We start from the raw sequence: 23,917 nt of genomic DNA on the forward strand, positions 1-23,917 counted from the left end.
TATTTATTGCTAATAGACTAGTCGGTGGCTCGTTTGGAGCAAAGCGTGTGTATTACAACCAGTTACCTCTAAAAAGGCTGGAGTACTTGGGTCTGATCATAGATACAGCCCAGAAAAAGGTGTTCTTGCCTCAGGCAAAGATCAATTCCATAAGAGAGCTGGTGCAATTGGTCAGGTCGAAAGGAGATCCCTCCATTCGCCTTTGCATGAGGTTGTTAGGAAAGATGGTGGCTTCATTCGAAGCAGTTCCCTATACCCAGTTCCATTTGTGACTGTTGCAAAACAGTATCCTGTCTGCTTGGAACAAAACGATTCAAGCTTTAGACTTGCTAATGCGGCTATCCCCAAAGGTGTTCCAGAGCCTCAGTTGGTGCTTGGTATCTGGGAATCTGCAGAAGGAAAAAACCTTCATACCAGTTACCTGGAAAGTGGTAACGACAGATGGCAACCTTTCAGGTTGGGAGCAGTACTGGAAAAGACAACTGTCCAGGGACAGTGGTCCAGAACCGAAAAAGCCTTGCCCATCAACATCCTAGAGATTTGGGCAGTACATCTGGCTCTGAAGTCCTGAACATTCGGGCTACAGAATTGTCCTGTCAGGATCCAATCCGATAATGCCACAGCTGTGGCCTATATCAATCGCCAAGGGGGCACTAAGGGTCACGCAGCTCAGAGAGTGGTGGACCATATTCTAGCTTAAGCGGAAAAGAATGTTCCTTGCCTATAGGCAGTCTTCATTCCAGGAATAGAGAATTGGCAAGCGGACTACGTGAGTCGCCAGCCGTTGTTCCCGGGGGAGTGGTCCCTTCACCCCGAAATCTTTCTGGCTATAGCCAAAGATGGGGAATCCCAGACGTAGGTCTTTTGGCGTCCAGGTTCAACATGTAGTTGGTCAACTTTATGTCAAGGACAAGGAAACCACTCGCATCCGAGACAGATGCGTGGTGATCCCATGGGGTCAGTTTTCACTGAGTTATGCCGCGTACACACAAGCGGAATTTTCAACAGAGTCCAATGGGAGCTTTGCATCGTATATTCCGACTGTGTGTATGCCCCATCTGACTTTTTCTGTCAAAAATTCAGACGGACTTGGATAGTAATTTGTTCCGTCGGCAAAATATAGAACATGTTCTCTATAGGAAAAAACGCTCGTCTGTATGCTGTTCCGACACACCAAAAACTACGCATGCTCTGAAGCAAGTATGAGACAGAAGCTATTGGCTACTGGCTATTGAACTTATGTTTTCTAGTCCTGTTGTACGTGTTTTACGTCACCGCATTCTGGGCGGTTGGAATTTGGTGTGACCGAGTGTATGCAAGACAGCTTGAGCAGAATTCTGTCAGAACTCCATTGTAAAAACCTTCAGAGTTTATTCCGACGGCAAAACCGGTCGTGTGTACAGGGCATAAGGCTTTTTTTTCCTATTCAGTTGCTGCCACGGCTTCTTCGCAGGATCAAGCTAGAAAGAAAGCTGGTAATTATTGTAGCCCCAGCATGGCCCAGAAGGTCCTTTTATGCAGAAATCGTAAAGATGGCAGTGCGTGATCCATGATCCCTTCCACTACGGCCAGACCTACACTCACAGGGGCCGATATTCCATCCTACCTTACAAACTCTAAGTTTAATGGTTTGGCTATTGAAGACCACATTGTGAAGACGTAGTCTCTCTGGGTCAGTGATTTCTACCGTCATTAATGAAGCCGGCTTCCAGAGTTGGATATTATAGACTCTGGAGGGCTTATGTTTCCTGGTGTGAATCCAAGGGTTGCCACCCTCGGAAATATAACATTCGTAGAATTCTTGTTTTTTTTTTTTACAAGTACAAATGAAGCTGGCCTTGAGTACTATTAAGGGCCAAGTCTCGGCTTTATCGGCCTTATTTCAAAGACCGCTTGCTTTGCAATCTTTTGTCCGGGGTTTTTTATACAAGGGGTAATGCGGCTTATTCCGCCAGTTAGACCACCCTTGAACCCTTGGGACTTGAACTTAGTTTTTTGTCGGTATCAGCCCTTTAAAATGTTACAGCATACTCCCTTGGTCCTTCTGACAAGAGAAATGGTGTTTCGGGTTGCTATACCCTCTGCAAAAGGGTATCGGAGTTGGCCGCTCTTTCCTGTAAAGAAACAATATTTATTTAATTAAGGTGGTTTTAGGTTTTCACCTAAACCAAGATATTGTCCTACCATTGTTTTTTTTTTTTTTTCCAAAACCAGGTTCTAGGGTAGAGAACTCACTACATTATCTTGATGTAGTGAGAGCGGTCAAGGTCTATTTAAAGACGACTGCTCAGGTGTGAAAGACTGTTTTATTATGCTGCCAGAGGGTCCTAGGAAGGGACAGGCAGCGTCAAAACCCACTATTGCTAAGTGGATTCGGCAAGTTATAATTCAGGCCTAATAGTTAAAAGGTAAGATTTCACCTTTTCATGTCAAAGTGCACGCTACTACGAGTGCTTCAGGGGCGGTGCATCACAAGCCTCCATGGCTCAGATCTGCAAGGTTGCAACTTGGTCTGCAGTCCATACATTCACCAGATTTTATCAAGTGGATGTAAAAAAGGGCATGAGGCTATAGCCTTTGGGCGCAGTGTGCTGCAGGCAGCAGTATAGGTCCTCAGGTCTGTTGGTGCACTACGGATTGTGTCTCCCTCCCCTCAAATAGCATTGCTATTGGACATCCCACATAGTAATTACTATGGTGCTCTGTGTCCCCTGATGTATGATAAAGAAAATAGGATTTTTATAACAGCTTACCTGTAAAATCCTTTTCTTGGAGTACATTACGGGACACAGAGGTTCCACCCCTCTTCTTCTGGGGTATATGTGTATGTATATTGCTTTGCTACAAAAACTGAGGTGTTCCCGGTATGGGAGGGGTTATATAGGGAGGCAACTTCCTGTTTAGGGTGTGCCAGTGTCCATCACCTGAAGGTGGCCTATAACCCACATAGTAATTACTATGGTGCTCTGTGTGCCGTGATGTACTCCAAGAAAAAGGATTTTACAGGTAAGCTGTTATAAAAATCCTATTTTTTTTTATTATTTTTTGTTAATTTTTTTTGTAGTGTCACATTTTTAAAAAATGTGCAAAATTTTACAAAAAAAGCCTTTATTTGGTATAACTTTACAATGCCTTATAACAATTTTAATTTTAGCGCCAATATAAACTGGTCATATTATAGATTTAAATGTATATTTTTTTTTTTATCTACAGTAACCTTTTTTAAAATAACACTGATCAAGGAAAGGTGCTTGTTTTATTTTTTTTCCTTATTAATAAATTGCATTAAAAAAAAAAAGTGTGAGGCAGTTTTACCAAAAGAATAGAGCAAAATAAGGGATAAAGAGCTCAGTTTGCTATATTTGGCACCACAACTAATATTAAACTGAAACAAAACCCAAAAACGGATAAGTGGACTTTATGGTGCCAACCATAACCCCAAAGAAAAAAGGAAGGATACAATTATCTAAAAACACATCATTTTATTACAGTATATTGTTAAGATTGTAAGACATAACATTTAACATGCAAGCATATGAGCAGCACAATAACTTCCCTGATAGAGCACACGTCATATCTGGTCCAGACAATCATAAATACAAATATCATAAAACTAGAAACATGGTGATATGACAATTCAGGGGCCAGTGATAAAGGAAGGGGTGCAGTGGTCTCACCTGAAAAAACATTTGCCCAGCACAGGAAATCGTACCAATGGGACAAACATTTTTTTATTGCGCTATTGCCAATGCTGCTCAAATGTGTGTTGTGTTTTTTTTTTTTTTTTTATTGATTTAAAACCGAAAATCAGTGGGAGCTGATTTGCGGGTATGCCGGCACCCACCAATGCTACGGTACACCGGCAGAAGGGCTGTCTGCCTATGTAAACAAGGCAGATTGCTGTTCTGTCACTACAAAAGACATGGATCCTGTGTCTCTGCTAAGCAGGGGCACCGATCCATTGCTTCTCCTAGTACAAGCACCTCCCCCACAGTAGTAAAGCACTGGTCAGGCACACTTTTAACTCTTTGATTGCCCCTTGATGTTAACCCCTTCCCTGCCAGTGTCAGTACTGTGACAGTGCACATTTTTTATCACTATATTGGTGTCACTGGTCCCCAAAAAGTGTCAAGTGTGTCAGTGTCCCAACTGCCCGCTACAATATCGCAGCCCCGCTATAAGTTGCTGATCGCCTCTATTACTAGTAAAAGAAAATCCCATAGTTTTTAGACGCTATAACTTTTTGTGCAAACCAATCGATATTATACGCTTATTGGAATCTTTTTTTTTACCAAAAATATGTAGCAGAATACATATTGGCCTAAATTGATAAAGAAATTACATTTTTTTTTTTTTTTTTACTTGTCGCCTCTTGTTTATAGCGCAAAAAATAAAACCTGCAGAGGTGATCAAATGCCACTAAATGAAAGCTCCATTTGTGGGGAAAAAAACGGAAGCCCATTTTATTTTTGGGTACAGCGTTGCATGACCTTACAACTGTCAGCTAAAGTAACGCAGTGCCGTATCGCAAAAAATGGCCTGGTCGGGAAGGTGGTAAATCTTCTGGAGGTCAATCAGTTAATTTTCAGACAATAATGCCCCGTACACACGGTCGGACTTTTTTCGGACATTCCGACAACAAAATCCTAGGATTTTTTCCGACGGATGTTGGCTCAAACTTGTCTTGCATACACACGGTCACACAAAGTTGTCGGAAAATCTGATCGTTTTAAACGCGGTGACGTAAAACATGTACGTCGGGACTATAAACGGGGCAGTGGCCAATAGCTTTCATCTCTTTATTTATTCTGAGCATGCGTGGCACTTTGTCCGTCGGATTTGTGTACACACGATCGGAATTTCCGACAACGGATTTTGTTGTCGGAAAATTTTATCTCCTGCTCTCCAACTTTGTGTGTCGGAAAATCCGATGGAAAATGTCCGATGGAGCCCACACACGGTCGGAATTTCCGACAACACGCTCCGATCGGTCATTTTCCATCGGAAAATCCGACCGTGTGTACGGGGCATAAGTCTGTTTTGGATGTAGTGCCCAGCATTTGCAGCCAAGCCATCTCCTTCCTGTCAAGGCCATACTCTTAAGTACCCTGGGCTGGATCTCATAATCGTAAGAGGACACATGTACCCAATATAGTTTATAACAAATGTAATCTTTATTGTGCAGAAGCTCAAAGAAAAAGGAGAGGGTCACCAATACAATTTTTTTTTTTTTGCTATAACTGTAGAATCTTTACTTATAACATTTTTATCAGAAAAAAATTGAACAGAAAAGCTCTGTAATCATTTAGTAAAATAAGACGAAAAGAGGGTTTGGGACTTTATATAAGGCACAGTGCATGTGCCTCCATCCCTAATTGCTGAGATACATGGGAGAGGGGTTTGGGACTTTATATGAAACATGCAGCCATGGAGGCATCACGGCATGAATGTGTCTGGTGGGTAATTATGAGTTGTGACCATATATATTGCATAGTAACACAATACATACAAAAATGTGAAATCCATACATACTACATAATAACATGGTAGCATAATAGCATAGCGACATTGGTTCACAATAATATCATCATATAGAACACCAAACCCGTTATTCCATGTTTCCACAATAAAAAAACATAATTTAAATTGGTAAGATCCAGTAGAACATAATGTTGGTAACAATCTTGAGATGTAAACAAAGGGCCATCTAATAGCTTTACGCGTTTCGTGGCTAACTTCCATGCTTCAGGAGCAGATGCAGGATAGGTGTCTATAAAAATGTTAAATCAAATATTCAGTTGGGTATGAAGAGTGGAAGTTAGCCACAAAACACGTTGAGCTATTAGATGCCCCTTTGTTTACATCTCAAGATTGTTACCAACTGAAGAATATTATTAATATCTAATATTCTTGGATCTCAGAGACATTTCCGGATATGAATAACATTGATAGTCAAACTGACTTAAAACAAAGTGTGAGTTTATTGTCACACAGTTGGCATCATAAATACAATGTAAAAAGTATAATAGTTCAGTTCAGTATGGGTAAAAATATATGAAATAGCTTAAAAAGTTATTAAGCTGTAAAAAGATTATGAAAGCATGTGTGCTTTATGGGTGCTGCCTTCTGTCTCCATGCTGTCTTGTGGTGTTCAAGAAGAAGCAGGAAATGACGTTCTCAGACTTCTGGCAGAATTCAGCTGTCCCAACTTGTCAAAGTGTCTTGTGAACATGTCAGTGTCATCTATCCTAGTGGCTGTGTATGTCTGTCTGCCCTTCAGTATAGAAACGTTGGCTTTATATGTTTTTTCAAATCAGAAAAAGGTTTATTGTGGCAACCAAGACAAAAAGCATTTTACATACCGCGACACAGGAAATGTCATTTGTTATTTCAACATGTATACAATGTACAAATGAAGATCAATAGAACAGCGGCACCAAAAAAAAAAAAAAAAAAAAAAGGGGGAAAAAAAAGAAAGGAAAAAAGGGGTTACTTTGAAACATCCTGGTTAATACATACAGGAGAGCTGTGTCAGACGGATATGCCTACGTCCACCGATCCAATACAACCGAAACCTGCGGCCAACGGGCCACCTAGTGAACAATATTGCCCATATTTTGCCCAACTTTATGTACTCCTCCCCTCTTACCTCAGAGTGCAAGCATACACATTACCTTGTTTAAATGACATATATTCATAGCAGAGTCTACCCTCTATTAGACCCCAAGTGCCTATTATACCTGTAGTAACCGTTGCATAATCAATCTTGGGGGCGCCAAACCCGGTGTTTCTAGCCAAGGCTGCCAAATGGAGTGGAATTTCCGAACTGCATTTCTATGCTGATATGTAATGTGCTCCCGTTTCTATCCATTGTTGTTTAGTTGGGACATGTATAGAAAGCCAAAATCTGGCCACCAGTTTACGAGCCAAATATAGTAATCTGATCACCGCAATATTAATTGGGGAGGGGATATATCTCTTCATCCACAGCTCCTAAGATGCATATCAGGGGTCCAGAGGGACCCTTATCTGGTAGACTGAGGAAATAACCTCAGTGACCGCACCCCAGTACCTATGCAATTTTGGACAGCGCCACATCAGGTAAATTAGTGACCCCTCGTCCCCGCAATGTTTGGGACATAAAGAAGAATCCCTCCTCCCCGAACGCTGTAGTTGTATAGGTGTGCGGTAAGCTCTGTGTAGTAGAAATAAATGTGACAGTCTGTGCGATTGTGACACCGATGTAATTGGCCCTGCCTGTAGACACACGTTCCATGTTTCTCCATCTATTTCTCCTAGGACCTCTGTCCAACCCCTCCTAATCGGTAGTGTCTCCGTGTTTTGTACGGATGACAACAGACAGGAATAGATGTGGGAAATTAGGCCCTTTTTCTCTTGACTGAAGAAAATATCCTCTATCAAGGGGTGACTGGAGAGTGAGAGATTGAGAATCCGGCTCTGGGCCTGGAGAGCATGCTGTATCTGAAGGTATCTGTAAAATTGTTGCTTTGGAAGGTTAAATTCGGCTTGTAGGTCTTAGAATGTTTTTAAGACATTTTGTTTATATAATTGGGATATATTATAGATTCTGGCCAATCTCCGGGTCTGGAAGCCCTCCAATTTGAACACTTCCTCTAAGTTAGGGTTGTCCCATAACGGGGTTTCAGCTAGAAATCCCAGGATCTTCAAGCTAGACCTGACCGTGGACCATAGTTTTTTAAGGAGAATTATGCCCCGTACACACGGTCGGATTTTCCGATGGAAAATGTCCGATCGGAGCGTGTTGTCGGAAATTCTGACCGTGTGTGGGCTCCATCGGACATTTTCCATCGGATTTTCCGACACACAAAGTTGGAGAGCAGGAGATAAAATTTTCCGACAACAAAATCCGTTGTCGGAAATTCCTATCGTGTGTACACAAATCCGACGGACAAAGTGCCACGCATGCTCAGAATAAATAAAGAGATGAAAGCTATTGGCCACTGCCCCGTTTATAGTCCCGACGTACGTGTTTTACGTCACCGCGTATAGAACGATCGGATTTTCCGACAACTTTGTGTGACCGTGTGTATGCAAGACAAGTTTGAGCCAACATCCGTCGGAAAAAATCCTAGGATTTTGTTGTCGGAATGTCCGAACAAAGTCCGACCGTGTGTACGGGGCATTACAGTGGGCGTTGTTTGTGGTAAGTGAGGAAGTCCTGCCTCTAGGCTCGCTAGCACTGAAATGTTCCGCGTTCCGGTCCGCAATAGGTTTTCAATTGAATCAGAATCCTTCAACGATCCCAAACCACTTAAGTGTTGTAACTGAGATGCATAAAAGTAGAGTTTGGGGTTAGGGACTGCCGCCCCTCCCCTATCTTTACCATATTGCAGAGTGGAAAGACTTATTCTAGCTACTTTTTTTTTCCAGATCAGGGACCTGAACAGTGTGTCCATACGGTTAAACCATCTACGGGGTATCCACTGTGGGGAATTATGCATAATATATAACAGTTTGGGGCACCAGACCATTTTAATAAGGTTTAATCCTCCTATTACTGATAACGGAAGTTTGCACCAGGTGTTACATGTCATTTGTAATTTTTTGAAAAGGGACAGGAGGTTCTCCTCTAAATACAACAGTGGGTTAGCAGACACCTGTATTCCCAAATATTTAAACGAGGAGACTACCCTAAGGGACTCTGCAGCAGCCGGCAGTGAGATCGTTGGATCATCTACTGGCAACAGGACAGATTTGCTCCAAATAATGGAGAATCCCGACAAGGAGCCGAATTGTTGTATTACCTGCATAGCATTTATAAGGGAGTCATCTATGTCCCCCAGATATAATAAGGTGTCATCCACGTAAAGGGAGACCTTCTCCATGACCGGTCCCCTGTTAAAGCCCACTATCGACGGGGATGATCTTATCGTAGCTGCAAGGGGTTCAAGTGCCAGCGCAAATAACAGGGGTGACAATGGACACCCCTGCCTTGTACCCCTAAAAAGAGGGAACGAGTCCGAGAGGTCCCCATTCACGCAGAACATAGCCTTGGGGGCTGCATACAGCAGCTTGACCCATTGAATAAAATTATCTCCCAGACCAAAACGTTTCAATACTGCCCACAGGTAGGGCCACTCGACGCTATCAAAGGCCTTAGGCCTCTAGGGATAGAATTGCTCTATGGCCCGGATTATCCACAGGTACCTGGAGATTAAGAAAGAGGCGTCGGATATTAAGGGCTGTGGATCTAAAGGGGATGAACCCCCGATTGGTCTTTGTGGATCACTTTATGTATAACTTTGGCTAGTCTGGTGGCCAGAACTCTTGCTAGGATTTTTAACATCAGTGGTCAATAACAATATGGGTCTGTACGAGTCAGGGGAATGGGCTTCTATTCCAGGCTTCAACAGAAGCACAATGATTGCTTCATTAATGGATGGGGCAAACATGCCACCTCCTTTGCATTCTCGAGCCCCTCTTTTAAATGAGGTATCAGTAATTCAGAATAACGCTTATACACCTCCGCCGGCAAGCCATCCAAGCCCGGAGACTTACCAGGAGAGGAAAGCGCCAATGCATCCAGTAGTTCATCAGCCGTGATGGGAGCACTTAGCTGCTCCACGTCCAGGGCCGGAAGTTGTGGGATATGACATTGTTCCAAAAAAGAATTAAATCCCTATACGTAGAGAGAATGTCAGCATGAGAAAAGACTAAGGACCCAGATGAATTAGTTATTGCCTCTATATGAGATGATCCCCTCTGTGACCTCACCATCATAGCAAGCATGTGGCCTGTGTTTTCTCCCTCCTGAAAACATTTCTGTTGGAGGAAGAACCGTTTATTTTCAGCTTTTGTTAGAAACCGATGCCTGGCAATGTATTGAGCTGCATGCCAGATTCTTTCAGTCTGATCAGAGGGAGAGTCAACAAAAGCAGACTCAGCCTTCTCAACCTCCTGCAGCACAGATTGCTCCCAGGCCTTAGTTCTGGTCTTAATGGCATTGATGGCTGTAATGAATTGGCCCCATAGATAGGCCTTTAGCGTGTCCCAGAAAATGCCAGGGCTCGCCGAATGCCTATTGAGCTGTAAAAACGAGCTCAGATTGTTATAAATAGGATCAGGAGTAGGAAAGAGCGATAGCCAAAACGGGTTAAGCTTCCAGCAGACCCGCTTGGTTACTTCGGCTGTGAGGCAATCAATATGTAATGGGGAGTGGTCAGATATGGTTCTAGCCTCATGAGAAGAAGTCACCAGTGGGAGCATCACATCATTACCAAGACCTAGGTCAATCCTTGAGAGACCTCCATGCGTTGCGGAATTGCACGAGTACCTTTTTATCTGTGGATGGCTAATCCTCCATATATCTCTCAACCCAAGCTCCAAAAGATGCCAAGCGAAGGGAGTTTGTCCCCCTTTCAGGCTACTCGCTGAGGCCTTTGTGGATAACTTATCAAGGTCGGCATCCAAATAATTATTGAAGTCTCCCACAACAATTGCAGGGATGCCTGGGTGTTGGGACAGAAAGGTAGCCAAAATTTTTAAGACCTCTACCGAAAAGGGTGGTGGTATGTATATATTCACAATAATACAGTGTAGTCCGTCTAGAGAGCACACCAAAAATATATACCTACCATAGGGGTCAACAGGTGAGGTTGTGCATACACAAGAAACATTTTGTACTTATTAAAACACTAACCCCTCTGGCATAAGACGAGAAAGCAGAGTGAAACTGGGTACTAAATAATTTGACAGCGAATGGAGATTCTTGACCGGGCGACATATGGGTCTCCTGTAGGCACACCACTGAAGAACCCAGTCGTCTAATCATATGGAGTACTGCCAATCGTTTCACTCTGTCTCCCAAACCTCTTACATTCCAGCTCGTTATAACAGCTTGCTTAGCCATAAGATACTAAAGCATAGGCATTTAAAACAAGGATCTGATATGGCACCCTTTGGGTGATCCTCTAGAGGGCATGAGACATGACAGATCAATGTAGGCAGTCTCTGGGCCTTGGCTGACTTGGAGGCCGCACCATCTTGAGCCTCGTGGTCCAGAGCAGAGCGGGCCACGGATCCCTGCCGAGACATCCTCCAAATCGTATACAAGGACAGCGGCAGTCGGGCGGAGGTATCCAGAGACACTGGAGAGCAGGTAGGTATGAAGAACAGCTGATCAGATGTATTCTGCAGGATAAAAGAGCGGATTATCGGCGGAGCTCACAAGATGTGCGTCTGGCTACATCTGCTGCCAAGCCACGCCCTGTGGCTTTATATGTTACATGTGAACGTCATAACCTCACAAAAACTTAGAACCTTGTATGGCACACATTCAATTCTGCTAACTTCATCAATACGCTATACAAAAGGAGGTTCTAACTCAGTCATATATGGCATTCGATTGACAAGCCCACATGTAACACTCCATACTTGAAGTAATGTGCTGATCATGTAATGTCATATAACCAAACATCCACATAATATGAACACATATTACCAACTTTACATTAAGTAATTGTATACTAATACTTATTAATATGATTGGGACTACTCAAATCTTAACTTAACAGGATATAATCCACAATGTATTATTCCTTCAGCTACATAGACATGTGTCTATTTTTGTCTTCTCATGACATTCTATAGCAAGATACCTTCTTTGTCATACTCAAATTGGCTACACTAGAAACATCCAGCAATGCTCAGCTTTAGATGAAGAATCATGTCAAATCAATTGATCAAGGTCATTCACACATACTCTATTTATTATGACTAATCATAAAACCAAATATGTTTTGCAAGCACCAACATTATGTTCTACTGGATCTTACCAATTTAAATTGTTTTTCTATTGTGGGGACACGCAATAATGAGCCTAAACGTGTTACACTGATTTACAAGCGCCAAGTGTTTTTTCTGCCAAAATGCTGCTGCCAGGAGGAAAGGAGTCTAGGAGAGTTGGCAAAACATCCATTGTGAATGAGGCTTTAGCGTTCCAGTTGGGTGAATTTAAAATGTGCAAGTGAGATGTATATTTTTGCAGCCCCCCCCCCCCACTTTAAGCAGCAAAGTCGGGTGCATTTGCCATAGGAACAATGCTTTGCATCCCCCCTGTGGCAAAAAACATCAGTCCAAGCATGTTTGCCACCAGATACAACTCATTTAAGCAAATGGAGGAGTGTCGCAAATACCCAGCAACCACGTGCAATGCATTGATGCCACGATTACGGAGCTAAAAGGCAGTGACGTTACATCGCCTCCTCACTGCCTGTCAAACCCAGGTTACACAGGTCTCTGATTCCTCCTGTATTGAATTGTATTGTACTTGTATTGTCTGCCCTAATGTTGTAAAGCGCTGCGTAAACTGTCGGCGCTATATAAATCCTGTATAATAATAATAATAATAATAATACTTTGTGTTCCCTTGGGGCATATCCATTCAGCTACCACTGCTGTAATAGTCAGTGGTGGTGCCTGTTTCCCCTGTTTCTCATCAGCCTTCTAGTCAGGGAGTTGTGTGCATGCTTCTTTCACCACAAGGTGTTGTCAGAGATGAGCGCTGTCAATTTTGAATCCATGGGGGTCATTTACGAAAGGCAAATCCACTTTGCACTACAAGTGCACTTTCAATTGCAGTCACTGTAGATCTGAGGGGGACATGCAAGGAAAATAAACAGCAGTTTTGCTTGTACATGATTGGATGATAAAATCAGCCTGAGCTTCCCCTCAGATCTACAGCGACTGCACTTACAAGTGCACATGCAGTGCAGAGTGGATTTCCCTTTAGTAAATCAACCCCCTCCTCTCTTCTATTAGTTGGATAGCAATGGGAGCTAGCTCATCAGCAGACAAAGCACAGATTTGAAAGGTACCTTATGAAATGATAAATCTGCTGGGGGATTTATCAAGATTATTTTTTTACGTGGCAATATACTTCAAGATTGTGTGCCGGTTCACACTTCTGCGCTCTGCGAGATCGCATTTGATTTGCACCGCAGATCACATGCGATGTCTGTGCGATGCGATTTCAGCCATACAGATAGTATGGCTGATATTGCATCGCATTCAGACCAAACTCACACAGGACCCTTTTTTTGGTCCGCACCAGAATCGGATTGCATGGGTGTTCACACCCATGCAAATCGATTTGTGTCCAAACTAACAGTTCGCAGTGTGATACGCGAGATGAAATGGGAGTGTCATTAACAATGTATTGACACTCCCAGCAGTTTGCATATGTCAGTGTGAACTGCTCTGGCAGTGGATTTGCAGGGTTCTTGCATCGCACAAGTGTAAACCGAGCCTGTATGTTTTTAGAGCTCATGTACACCTGGGCAGTTGAAAACCTTTTATGAACACTGGAAACTGACTGCTTGAAACAGACGGTGAAAAACGTCTATTACATACTGAGTTTATACAATGAGCATTTGAGGTTAGAAGTGTTTTTTACAGATAACTTTAGGAGACCCTCCCAAATGCCCACAAGCATGTGTGAGGAAATGCTCCTGATGTTGCTGAGGCTCCAAAGACTTAGAAAATTGCATGAGAGGACCAGAGTTCATCGCTACTGGACTCATCCATTGATGGAGGCAACAGTATGTGGTGAAATTTGTTTCTTCAACATTTTTTTATGTTCAAAAAGTTATCACATTTTTTTTTCCTTTTTAAAAATGCTTATAAACGCAGTTTACTGTGGTTATATGTGGTTACACACGTTTGAAATGCCAGTAAACTACAGTCCTGAACGCGATTTTTCTGCTTTCAAAAATGCCTGTAACCTCAACTGCCTCTAAACAACTGAGTATATATACACATAATATAACATAGAGGAAAGTTCAGGGGCTGCTAAAAAAAAAAACGCCCAACTGCTCCTAAACTTCAGTTTATTAGTTGTAGTGTACATGAGGCCTTAAAGCAATGTTTTATATCTGTTTTGGTCTTTATTTGTAAAAAAAAAAAAAAAAAAAAAAAACATTTAAAGGACTTTGAACACTACGAGCACAGCTAAAGTTATTTTCACTCTGACACTTTGGTACTGATTCAAACCTCCAAGTCAAATGAAGGGGGACAGGGAAAGTGAATCATATACAGTACTTCTGTGTGTAAAATTGAGCTTTTGAGTTTTGTAAACCCTAGAAGCTTTTACAACAGAAGGCTGGATATGGGAATAAAAAAAATATATAGATTTTTCTGACTTTAAGCACTGATCATAATTAAAATAGGAAATAATGTACAAAACCAATATACTTTTCTTTTGGGGAAAGAACTCCTCCACCCTAGGTATCAAAAATGAAATGAAATATACTAAAAATTGTCCCTCTGTGAAAGTTAATGAACATATACCTACTAATCCATGAAGTCCAGCAATGTCTTCTTGCAGATGAAGTTCCCCTTGCTCTGCACTGCTTCCAGCATCATCTATATTGAAGGGAGATACAATGCATGTCTCTACTTGGTGCAATAGGCCTGACAGCGCCCCACAGTGTCTTTGCATCCACCAGATTGCCCCATACATGAGCAGACATGCTGTAGGGCTCTGCAAGCTTCTTGACAGAGACCTGCAGCATGTCTGCATGTGCAAAATCCAGTCTCCTGAGATGGGTGATGTAGACACCCCAGAAGGCAGCAGTGTCTCTCTACAACAAGCAATGTTTCCAAAAATAAGGAATGTTAAGACAAGAGATGGGCAAGAAGAAAATGGAAAGTCGAAAGGAGTGTTTTTGAGGAGGCAGGTGAGAGCATTTTTTTGAGTGAAGGTCTGCTTTAAGGCTGCATTCATATCTCAGCGTTTTAATTTGCGAGCAGATTTGCCATGATTCTGCCGGTGATTTCAAAGCGCTGAGGTGTGAATGACAAATCGCAGTAAGCACATTTGAGATGCCATTCATTTGAATGGCACCTAAAATCGCAGTGTGGTTCTGCCGTGATTGTCGTGCTGCAATTGTGGCAACTCTCATCGCTTGAAGCTTGTCACCCCAAAAAAGTTCAGGCGATACTTTTGGGTGACCTGGTTCAAGCAAAAAAGTTGCTACGATTGCAGCACGTTTTATCGCGGCAGAACCGCACCGTGATTTTAGGTGTCATTCAAATGTGCTTTCTGCGATTTGTCATTCACACCTCGGTGCTTTGAAAACGCGGGCAGAATCACAGCAAATCTGCCCACGATTCAAAACTCTTGAGATGTGAATGCAGCCTAAGCACAAAAACTTTCCTGAATAATTCCAGTGGTTGTTAGGAAAAGAGAATTTAAGTTTTGTAATTCATATATACCGAGCTCCTGTTGGTTTCTTAATACTTCTTCTGCAGCTGTCGCTTTTTATTATTCAATATGTTGTGTACGGTATATGGTACATACAATATATCAATATAATAAACTTTCTAACTCGTATTTTCTTATTGTCAGTAATTGAATAAGGCCGTATATTTATTACACAAGTTAAATACACCCATATGTATAAATTCTTATTAGCCATACATATAATGCATTTTTTTTTATTTCTTTTGCTTAGACCCAGCGCTTCTAGCAGAGGTTAACAAATGGAAGGAACAATTGCTTGAATACTCTGCTCAAGAAATTGGAAAAACTATTGTATATCTAAATGGCTCTTCTCTGGAGTGTCGTTTTAGGGAGTGCAATATGGGAAACCTGATTTGTGATGCTATGGTAAGAGACTGGGAATGAATGATCGACCCACTATACCGTATAGACGCTTTTCATCTTTTTGGATGTACATTTCCTGAAAGCAGTGAAAAAAAACTACATTTTTAAGCCTATATTTTGTCAGTCGGTAAAGGGCTTGCCAAGACGCCTCTTGACACTTTCTATCAATAAAACCTAAATGTCTTAAATTGTTATCCCTTAATTTTCTAATTTCTCTGCAAAGGTCCAGTGCCCCCCCTACTGGGATATATGTGGCAGATTTTAAATTCGACCATTGTCCAAATAAGGTACAGACTAGAGAAGACGAAAACAATACACTAAAAAGGACATGTACCCAGATAAATGTGGAGATTACCATTGCTTACATGCCTTTTGGAAAGTCTTGCTGTCCCTGACTTCCTGACTTCAATACTTTCTCAGTCACTGACCTGGAACAAAAATGAAGATCCGCAAGTCAGACCGAAGTTTGGAACTCTTGCATACTCATTTAGATCAGGGTCTCAGAAAGTATTAAAGCTGTTGGAGTATAATACCGGCCAGGTAACTAGAATTTTCAGAAAGAGATCATAAATGGTGGAGTTTTTCTTTATGCTAGTTTCACAATGTGCTATCCTGCCACAAGCCCCCCAAACCCCACATTCTAACACAAATCCTCTTCCCTCATCTCCCCTCTCAACACATCCCCCCCCCAAATCACCACTCCTACCACACCTCCCCAAATTTCCCCTCCTAGAACAATTCTCCTGCCGCATCACCCCCCAAATTACTCCTCACAACACAAATCCTCTCCCCCAATCTCCTTGTGGTGCCCCTGAACCTCACTTGATACCACAGTGCCCAGGGCAGCCGCCCCTGCACTCAAGTTAGAGGAGCAGCGTTTAGAGGTTGAAAAAAGATACACCATCATTGTGTTCAAGTGATGAGCTTTTGGACAGAAAAAAAAATGCTGAACATGTGTTGACGCACCTAAAACGCTAGGCACATTTAGTGATTGAGCATTAATTTATTTGGCCAGAATACATTTCTATTCTGGCCAATGGAATCCATGAAAGCCTAAACACTTGACTTGCCTAAACACATGTGAAAAAATGTGGCTTTAGTCATTTTTTTTTTTTTTTTTTTTTTTAAACTGCTTTTCTCACCTCACCTTCCAGGACGGCAACACATGAGAGATGAGAGGCTTCTCCCTGCAGAAAACACAATCAGTTCACACAGTTAAGGCCCCACCTTACCCCTTGTCCCTCAGTATTGATTGTGTTTCTTCCACAGTGAAACGCTTTTTTGTTTTTTGTTTTTTCCTCTGACCAGAAGACTAAAAAGATAGTTGGATGGTACCCCTGTGAGCCAGGTTTAGGTATGCCGGTGAGTGCTGCACTAACCTGCCGCCTCAGAGCTTCTCACAGGTCGCCCCCAATGGCATTTGTGCAGGCGGTCTGGGCATATTCAATCCCCCCACCATTGCACGCCGCTCAGCAGCTCGAGTCTCCTATCTTCCCCTGTGTGCAGCGGGCGCCATTTTGCTGAGGTCCAAACGATGCAAGACACCAAGGGGAGGACTTGGCGAGCTCCAAGCCTCATTCTCACGACCCAGGAAGTGGGCTTAAAGTGTGGAGGAGACACCAGACCCGCGTGGCTGCGGAGGCTGAAGCTTTCCTTTCTCACCTAAGCTCAGCGAGCTGCAAGGAGCTGAAAGTCTGTCTGAGCACAGGTGGCTGTAGGCAAGAGCGAGAGGGGCCAGGTAAGTGCCATTTACCTAGTATGGGGGATGAAGTCAGATTAAGAAGTAATCCCTGGTAAACCCCCATGCTATCACCTCCTTGGGATGGGGGCCTGCAGCCATGATACAGGGGGCAGGAAGAGTGATTGTTGGTTGTTCCCTCTTCTCTTGCAGATTCCCCAAGCGGAGCGCAGGAGCTCTCTGGTCTACATCTGCTAGCACTAGTACCAGTAAAAAGTGCGATAACTGCGGGGAAAGATTGTCTAAATCTCACACCAAGCCATTTTGCTATAGGTATATTAAACTGGCTGGAAAAGAGGCCTCAGGATTAATGAAAGATTTCCTTAAAGCTTTCCGCACCTCTGTACCCACACCTCAGGGGTTAGACTCTCAGAAACTCACCCCCAAAGAGGCCTTCCCTCAACCCCTTTTTGAAAAAAAGTTTGGATACCAGAAGAGGTGTGTGGGTATGCTACTGGGGCAGTGCACACAGCCTAACTTGCTACCTAGTTGGGACAGCAACTTGGAAGGGGCTGCTTTTTGGCCGCAATTCTTTTCTAGTGTGACCTGGAGAGAAAAGCAAACCCTGTGGCAAAGGGAAAGACAACCGTGGTGAGTAATTCACTTTTCTGCCTTGGGAGATTAACAGAATCCCCAATGGCAGGCTAGTGGTTTCTGGGCATTGAGCTAGGACTCCCTCCCTCAATACAGGGTGCTACTATCCTTGCCCTTGGGTCTGGGAACAAATAGCCCAGAAGCTTTAGCTAGACCAATGTCCACAGCTCCCTTTACCTCAGGGAATGCTGTGGCTATTGCAACATTTAGTTGCCAGCCTCTCACTATAAATCCAGCCATAAGGATAAATATAGTGAAGAGTTGAGACCTGTTAGACACAGTCTCTTTATAGGCTGTTTCTGCCATTAAACAAGTTACACATTCCTAAAGGGTTAGTTGAAGGGATGTGAAGTGGTCTGCAGGTACCTGGTGATTACAGGAGTAATAGCACAGATTTCCCCTGGTCAGCAAACCAAGTAATCTGAATATAGTAGGCCGGCTGCTATGAATCTGGCATGTAGCTAGAAGAGGGTTAATTTAGAGGTTGTTGACTTTTAAAAGCTTGCTGCCTAGTTTTTTCCCCATATGGGGGGGGGGGTATAGCAAGGGTTACCCTTGTGAACATATTCTCTTTGTGGGGGTTGCTTGGTATGTGTAACATCTTATATCTTATCAAGCTCCAACCTACGAATTCCTCCTTACACTGCAGTTATATCTGTAGGTGTGTAAGAGTTAATCCGGGACCTCTTGTGGTTTGGGCTACAGTCAACCCTTTGGATGAATTGGAAGCATAAAATTATTATCCTGCAACCCTTAATTGATGGGTTCTGGTGCATACCTCTATGCCAGAGCTACATATACTAACCTGTATCTAATGATTGCTCTTTAAGCCATACAGGTGTCTGTCTCCAGGCTAAGATTGTAACCACCTCTTCTTGAGGCTGGCTTTGATCTCTAGGTCTGTGCTCGTTAAGACCTTAGATGCTTGGGAGGCTTGGACTTTTTTTTCACCTGTGTAATAAGTGTGTGTGTCTAACTACACCTGCTCATACTTTGACAGTGGTAGACCAACAGCTATTACTACTGTGGGGTATTCACATACCTTCCATTATTTGGTTATTTGCTTCCCCTCTGGTGGTTGAAGGTTTAGTATATAGAGTCCAGGCCATGCCTGTGGTAGATTTTGCCCTTTGCTGGGCAGTTGAATATACCATGACTCTTACTTCATGCTTTGTCTGGTTGTACATCAGAAATGCACAATGTGGAAGTTATTTGTGTCTTTTCTGGTTGTCTTTTTGTTCATCAGAAATACAAAACAGTAAGTTATACTATACTTTGTTGCTAATCAGAAAATGCATAGCGTTAAGGTTGTTGGCGACATTTCTGTTGATCAAAAGACTGTACCCTGTGCTAACCAGATGTAGCACTGACCCCCGAAGGAGCTGCTGGTTTAAATTGGGCTTGCCGTTACCTCACCGCTCCACCGTATCTGTCACAGGGGTCGGACATTAGAAGAATGTTCAATGATGTCTACACCAAACACTCAGTTTCTTTTTCTCCAATTCTTTTAATTAATAAAGTCAGATAGAGGGATGGAGGGTTAAGGGAGATTCAGGTACCTGGTATTGCGGATCAGGGTATTTCTTCAATCCAGAGGACAAACGGTTTCCACAACTGGATATAGCAATCACCAGATAGGCCTCTCTCACTGAGCTAGCAGCCAATGCGATGCTCGGTCATAGTCTCTGCCACAGACTTGAAAAATCATGTTACGGTCATTACACAATCCTCTGCCACAGGATGGTGTAACCAAACTTTTGCAAGATTAAAGCATAACTGCACAGTACCAGTTTCTTTCAGCCGATCCGGCGATACTGTGACGTAGGTGACCCGGGTTGGATCCTTCAATTGAGTTTCCAGGCTCCTCCTGAGATACCAGCATACTTTGCTCGGTCACCTCCAGAGAAGTCCTCCCCTGGTTTCCTTCAATCAATCGGCTTCTCCCCGCAGGCAAGACAGCACAGGACCATCCTCTGGATCAATAGGCCCCAGAACTTCTGGGCCTACTTCTTCAATAGCAAAGCCTCGGGCCAGCCGGCGCCAAGGCAGCTGAGCTGCCACGGCACACCTTGGGCCAGGAGGGCCTTCAGGTCGGGAACAGCGAACCCCGACTAATTGGCGCCTGTACCTTAAGTACCCTTACCCAGAATGCACGGCGAGTGAACCACTCCCACCGGGCTGTTTCTGAGTAAAAGGGGTACCCAATGCATCCAGCCTGTTGCATTTCCAACACTTACCGGTGGCTACAGCGACACCCACGGCCAAGTGGAAACTGACACAACCCAGCTGAACTGGTACAGAAACCAGCAAATTTACCATAATTATTCTGAGCTAAACTACAGCTTCAGACAAACTTAAATTTACATGGATAGCACCTGCCCATCAGGAGCAGGGCGCTACACAGATATGCACAGTATTGCAGTAGCTAGTGACATCTGTTAGTTATGGCTATACGCTGTTGCTAATCACAGATGCACAGAATTTAAAGTTGTTAGCGACATTTCTGTCGATCATAAGACAACCTGTTGCTAATCAAAAATGCACAGCATTAAAAAGTTGCTAGTTACTTTTCTGTTATAGGACTGTACGCTGTTGCTAACAAAAAAAGTTGTTAGTGACATTTCTGTCCTTCTTAGGACTGGACCCTGTTGCTAATCAGAAATACACAGCATTTAAAGTTGCTAGTGACATTTCTATTGGTCATATGACTATACACTGTTGCTAATCAAAAATGCACAGCATTTAAAGTTGTTAGCGACTTTTCTGTCGGTTTTAGGACTGTACCCTGTTGATAATCAGAAACGGACAGCATTGAAATTGTCTGTGTCTTTTCTGTTATGAGTGCACCGTGTTACTAATTAGAAAGGCACAACATTGAAGGTGCCTTTTCTGTTTTCATATTCGTTCGACTGTAGATTGTTGAGCAATTGGTTCATTGTATACCCAGTAGGGTTGTATGATCAGCAATATGCAGCACTGAAGTTTGTGTCCTTCTGTCCTTATATTGCTTTTCTTGCCACACTTAAGAAATATACAACACTAGAAGTTTCTGTGTCTTTTCTGTTTTTTATATTTGGCTGCACATCAGAATACGCAACCGGGAAGACTGTTTGCGTCTTTCCTATTTATATTTATTATATAGCCATACCTCGTTGCACTTTTGAAATTCACAACTGTGAAGTTCATGTCGTGTCATTTCTGCGATGGTCCATCTAGCTGCACTTCAGAAATACACAACATTGTTGTCCTATGGTCTTTATATCTGTGATATTATACATGTATCACTTATATTTCAGACCTTATTTTCCCGTGAACACGTAAGGGGCCAGGAACTCTGGCTGCAGAAATTTCAGATGTCAGAAAATTCAGTCCTTACATTCAGGCATGCCTGAGGCATTCCCTGTGTTTGTAACCAGGTAGGGTTGTATGGCACTGGAAGAAGGCTATAAGATCGCCTTTTTTTAGTAACTTCAATTCATTGGAGTATTACCTGAAGATGCAGTATCAGAAATTATCTGATCCATATACCTACCTCAATAGGTTAACAGTTCTGTATGTATTCTTCATAGCAGAACTGGTCATAGCAGACCAACGTGAGTATTCTGCTCCTGCTATAGACTTGACCTCCTGTAGTAGGGTTCAGCTTAATGTATCCCTCATTAATACCAAAAGGCACCCAATGGTGTTGGAGTGGATTATGGTTTCAGACATCAGATAGAACACCTGATATTTACGGAATAGGTATATTCTGGTATTTACCAAGCTCCCTTCTGCTTAATTTTAATGCATTTGTGGTCAGGGGTATAGGGAGTCTGTGTATATAGAGCACTTTCACAGCTAATATGCCAGCATTCAGATGTGAAGGAAGTCATAAGGTTGGTGTGCTTGGACACATACCTGTCCAGCTTCTAAGCCCAGGGAATAACCTTCCCTTATTCTACTACCCTTAAGTGGGCTTTCCTTTACCCATCGCTATGAAAAAGGAATAAATTATACAGTTAAGGGGACCTGCAAGGTCGGTCTGTCAAGGAGTCCTTTTTTAAATCATTCTCCTGAACAGAGTTATGTTTAAGCCAGATCCTCTTTTTTGATCAAAGTTGTATCCTCATTCCACAGAGCAAGTCTTTGGTCCTTTTAGTGGTCCTAAGAAGTATTAGACATGTTAGGCCACAATTACTAGATGTTTGAGACAGTTAAACTGTGCTAATCTACTATTTTCATAGGTTTCTGATTCCATCTTTAAAGAGCACTCCACATAGATCCTGCATCCAAAACTGAGAAGGCAGGTACATCGGTGGAGCAAACCTGCTGATCAGCCTCCTGATCCAGCTAAGATACCTTCATCGGTCATAATGAAGTGGAGGTAAAACATGCTGCAGAACCTGGCATTTGGCAAGAAGATCTTGCAGCCAGTGGTCCCACCCTAAGGTAGGCCTGCGGATTACTTGATTATCCTCTCATGTGTTGCCGTCCTGGAAGGTGAAGTGAGAAAACTGACAGTTACTTACTGATAACTGTGTTTCTATGACACCTTCCAGGACGGCAGGAATACTTCCCGCCCTGTTAAGGGTGGAGGAGAATGTATACAATAGGTGGTAAATGCTTAAGTGCCTAAAGACCCCTTGTGAATCAGTTGGCAGAATTACTTTACAACAACTGAGGGACAAGGGGTAAGGTGGGGCCTTTTAAACAGCTGTGAAATTATTGTGTTTCCTGTAGGGAGGAGCGTCTCATCTCTCATATGTTGCCATCCTGAAAGGTTTTGCAGAAACACTGTTATCGGTAAGTAGCAGTTGTTTTTTTCCTGCCTGGAGCAAAGGAGTCTAGGATAGCAAAAAAATCATCTGTGCATTAAGGCATAATGGTATGCTAGGAATTCTCAACAAAGTATCAGCAATTTTATATATTTTTTTTGGACACAGTGGAGATGGATTACAACTCCTGTTAGTTTTCATTGCTACTACTGGCCCCATTAGGGGGGTTCCCCCTCTATCCTGTTGTTGAATGTGATAGTAAAGGAAAACCCCAAATTTGAGGTTGTCACCAGAACAGGAATAGAGGGGAAGCCTTCCAATGGAGAAAAATATTGGATACAACAAAAGTGTCAGAACATAATTCCTGATATTTTTGTTGCAAATTCCTTGCATACTGTTTAGGCCTCATTCACACAGGACGAATTTTTACTGCCCAAGATTCCTTTTGCTTGTGACCTGGGGGTCCCAAAAGGTTCCTTTAATTTGTAGGCATTTCCTTACTTTGTTTTGATTATGGGATAAGTGAAGGTAAATTTCCCCAAATAATGGCAAAAAAAAAAAAGCTGACGGGTTATAACCCTCCCTTACTCTATCCAAAATGGAAAAAAAGTTTTGCCTATAGTTCTACTTTAACTCAAAATCAAAGGTAAAATTGTCATGAGAAAGGTTACATTAGACCACAACTCTAAACCCAATACTAGCTAAAGTTTTTTTTGTTTTTTTTTTGTTTTTTTTTTTGTTTTTTTTTTTGTTCTTGTTTTCCCTATTTCTCCCCTATTTTTGAATTGTAGAAATTTGAAGAAATGTAAAAACATTTTATGGAACTAACCATTGCAGTCATCCATTTCACAAAATGCTAGTTTAATTTCTATTTTTTAAATATATATATATATTTTTTATTGAGTTAATTGTAAATTTACTTACAAAAGCACATAATCTGGATCCCCTATACCAAAACATTAATAGAGGTTGAGAGAAACATTCCTTTCCAATATTTTGTAGATCAGTATAATTTATGTCTTGCAACCTATTCAGGCAAAACATTTATACTTGGGTGACCATTACTTCACTTGGGCATAAATCTACCCAAAAACACAACAAACCAGACATTAGAAACAAACAAAACAAAATGCTAGTTTAATTTCAGTGTGATTCAAATTAAACTATTAACTATCAAAGAAAAGC

At 42.4% G+C, this 23,917-nt stretch overlaps 1 protein-coding gene across 1 annotated transcript in view; it reads left to right on the forward strand.

The window, feature by feature from the left end:
• NT5E (5'-nucleotidase ecto) overlaps nt 1–23,917 on the forward strand; it is a 154,770-nt gene that overhangs the window by 113,018 nt on the left and 17,835 nt on the right. The window contains exon 5 of the mRNA XM_073626892.1: nt 15,495–15,649. Coding sequence (XP_073482993.1) covers nt 15,495–15,649 — 155 coding nt within the window. The remainder of the gene's footprint in view (nt 1–15,494; nt 15,650–23,917) is intronic.

The sequence above is a fragment of the Aquarana catesbeiana genome, linkage group LG04 (genome assembly GCF_042186555.1).
Source record: "Aquarana catesbeiana isolate 2022-GZ linkage group LG04, ASM4218655v1, whole genome shotgun sequence".
Lineage (NCBI taxonomy): Eukaryota > Metazoa > Chordata > Amphibia > Anura > Ranidae > Aquarana > Aquarana catesbeiana.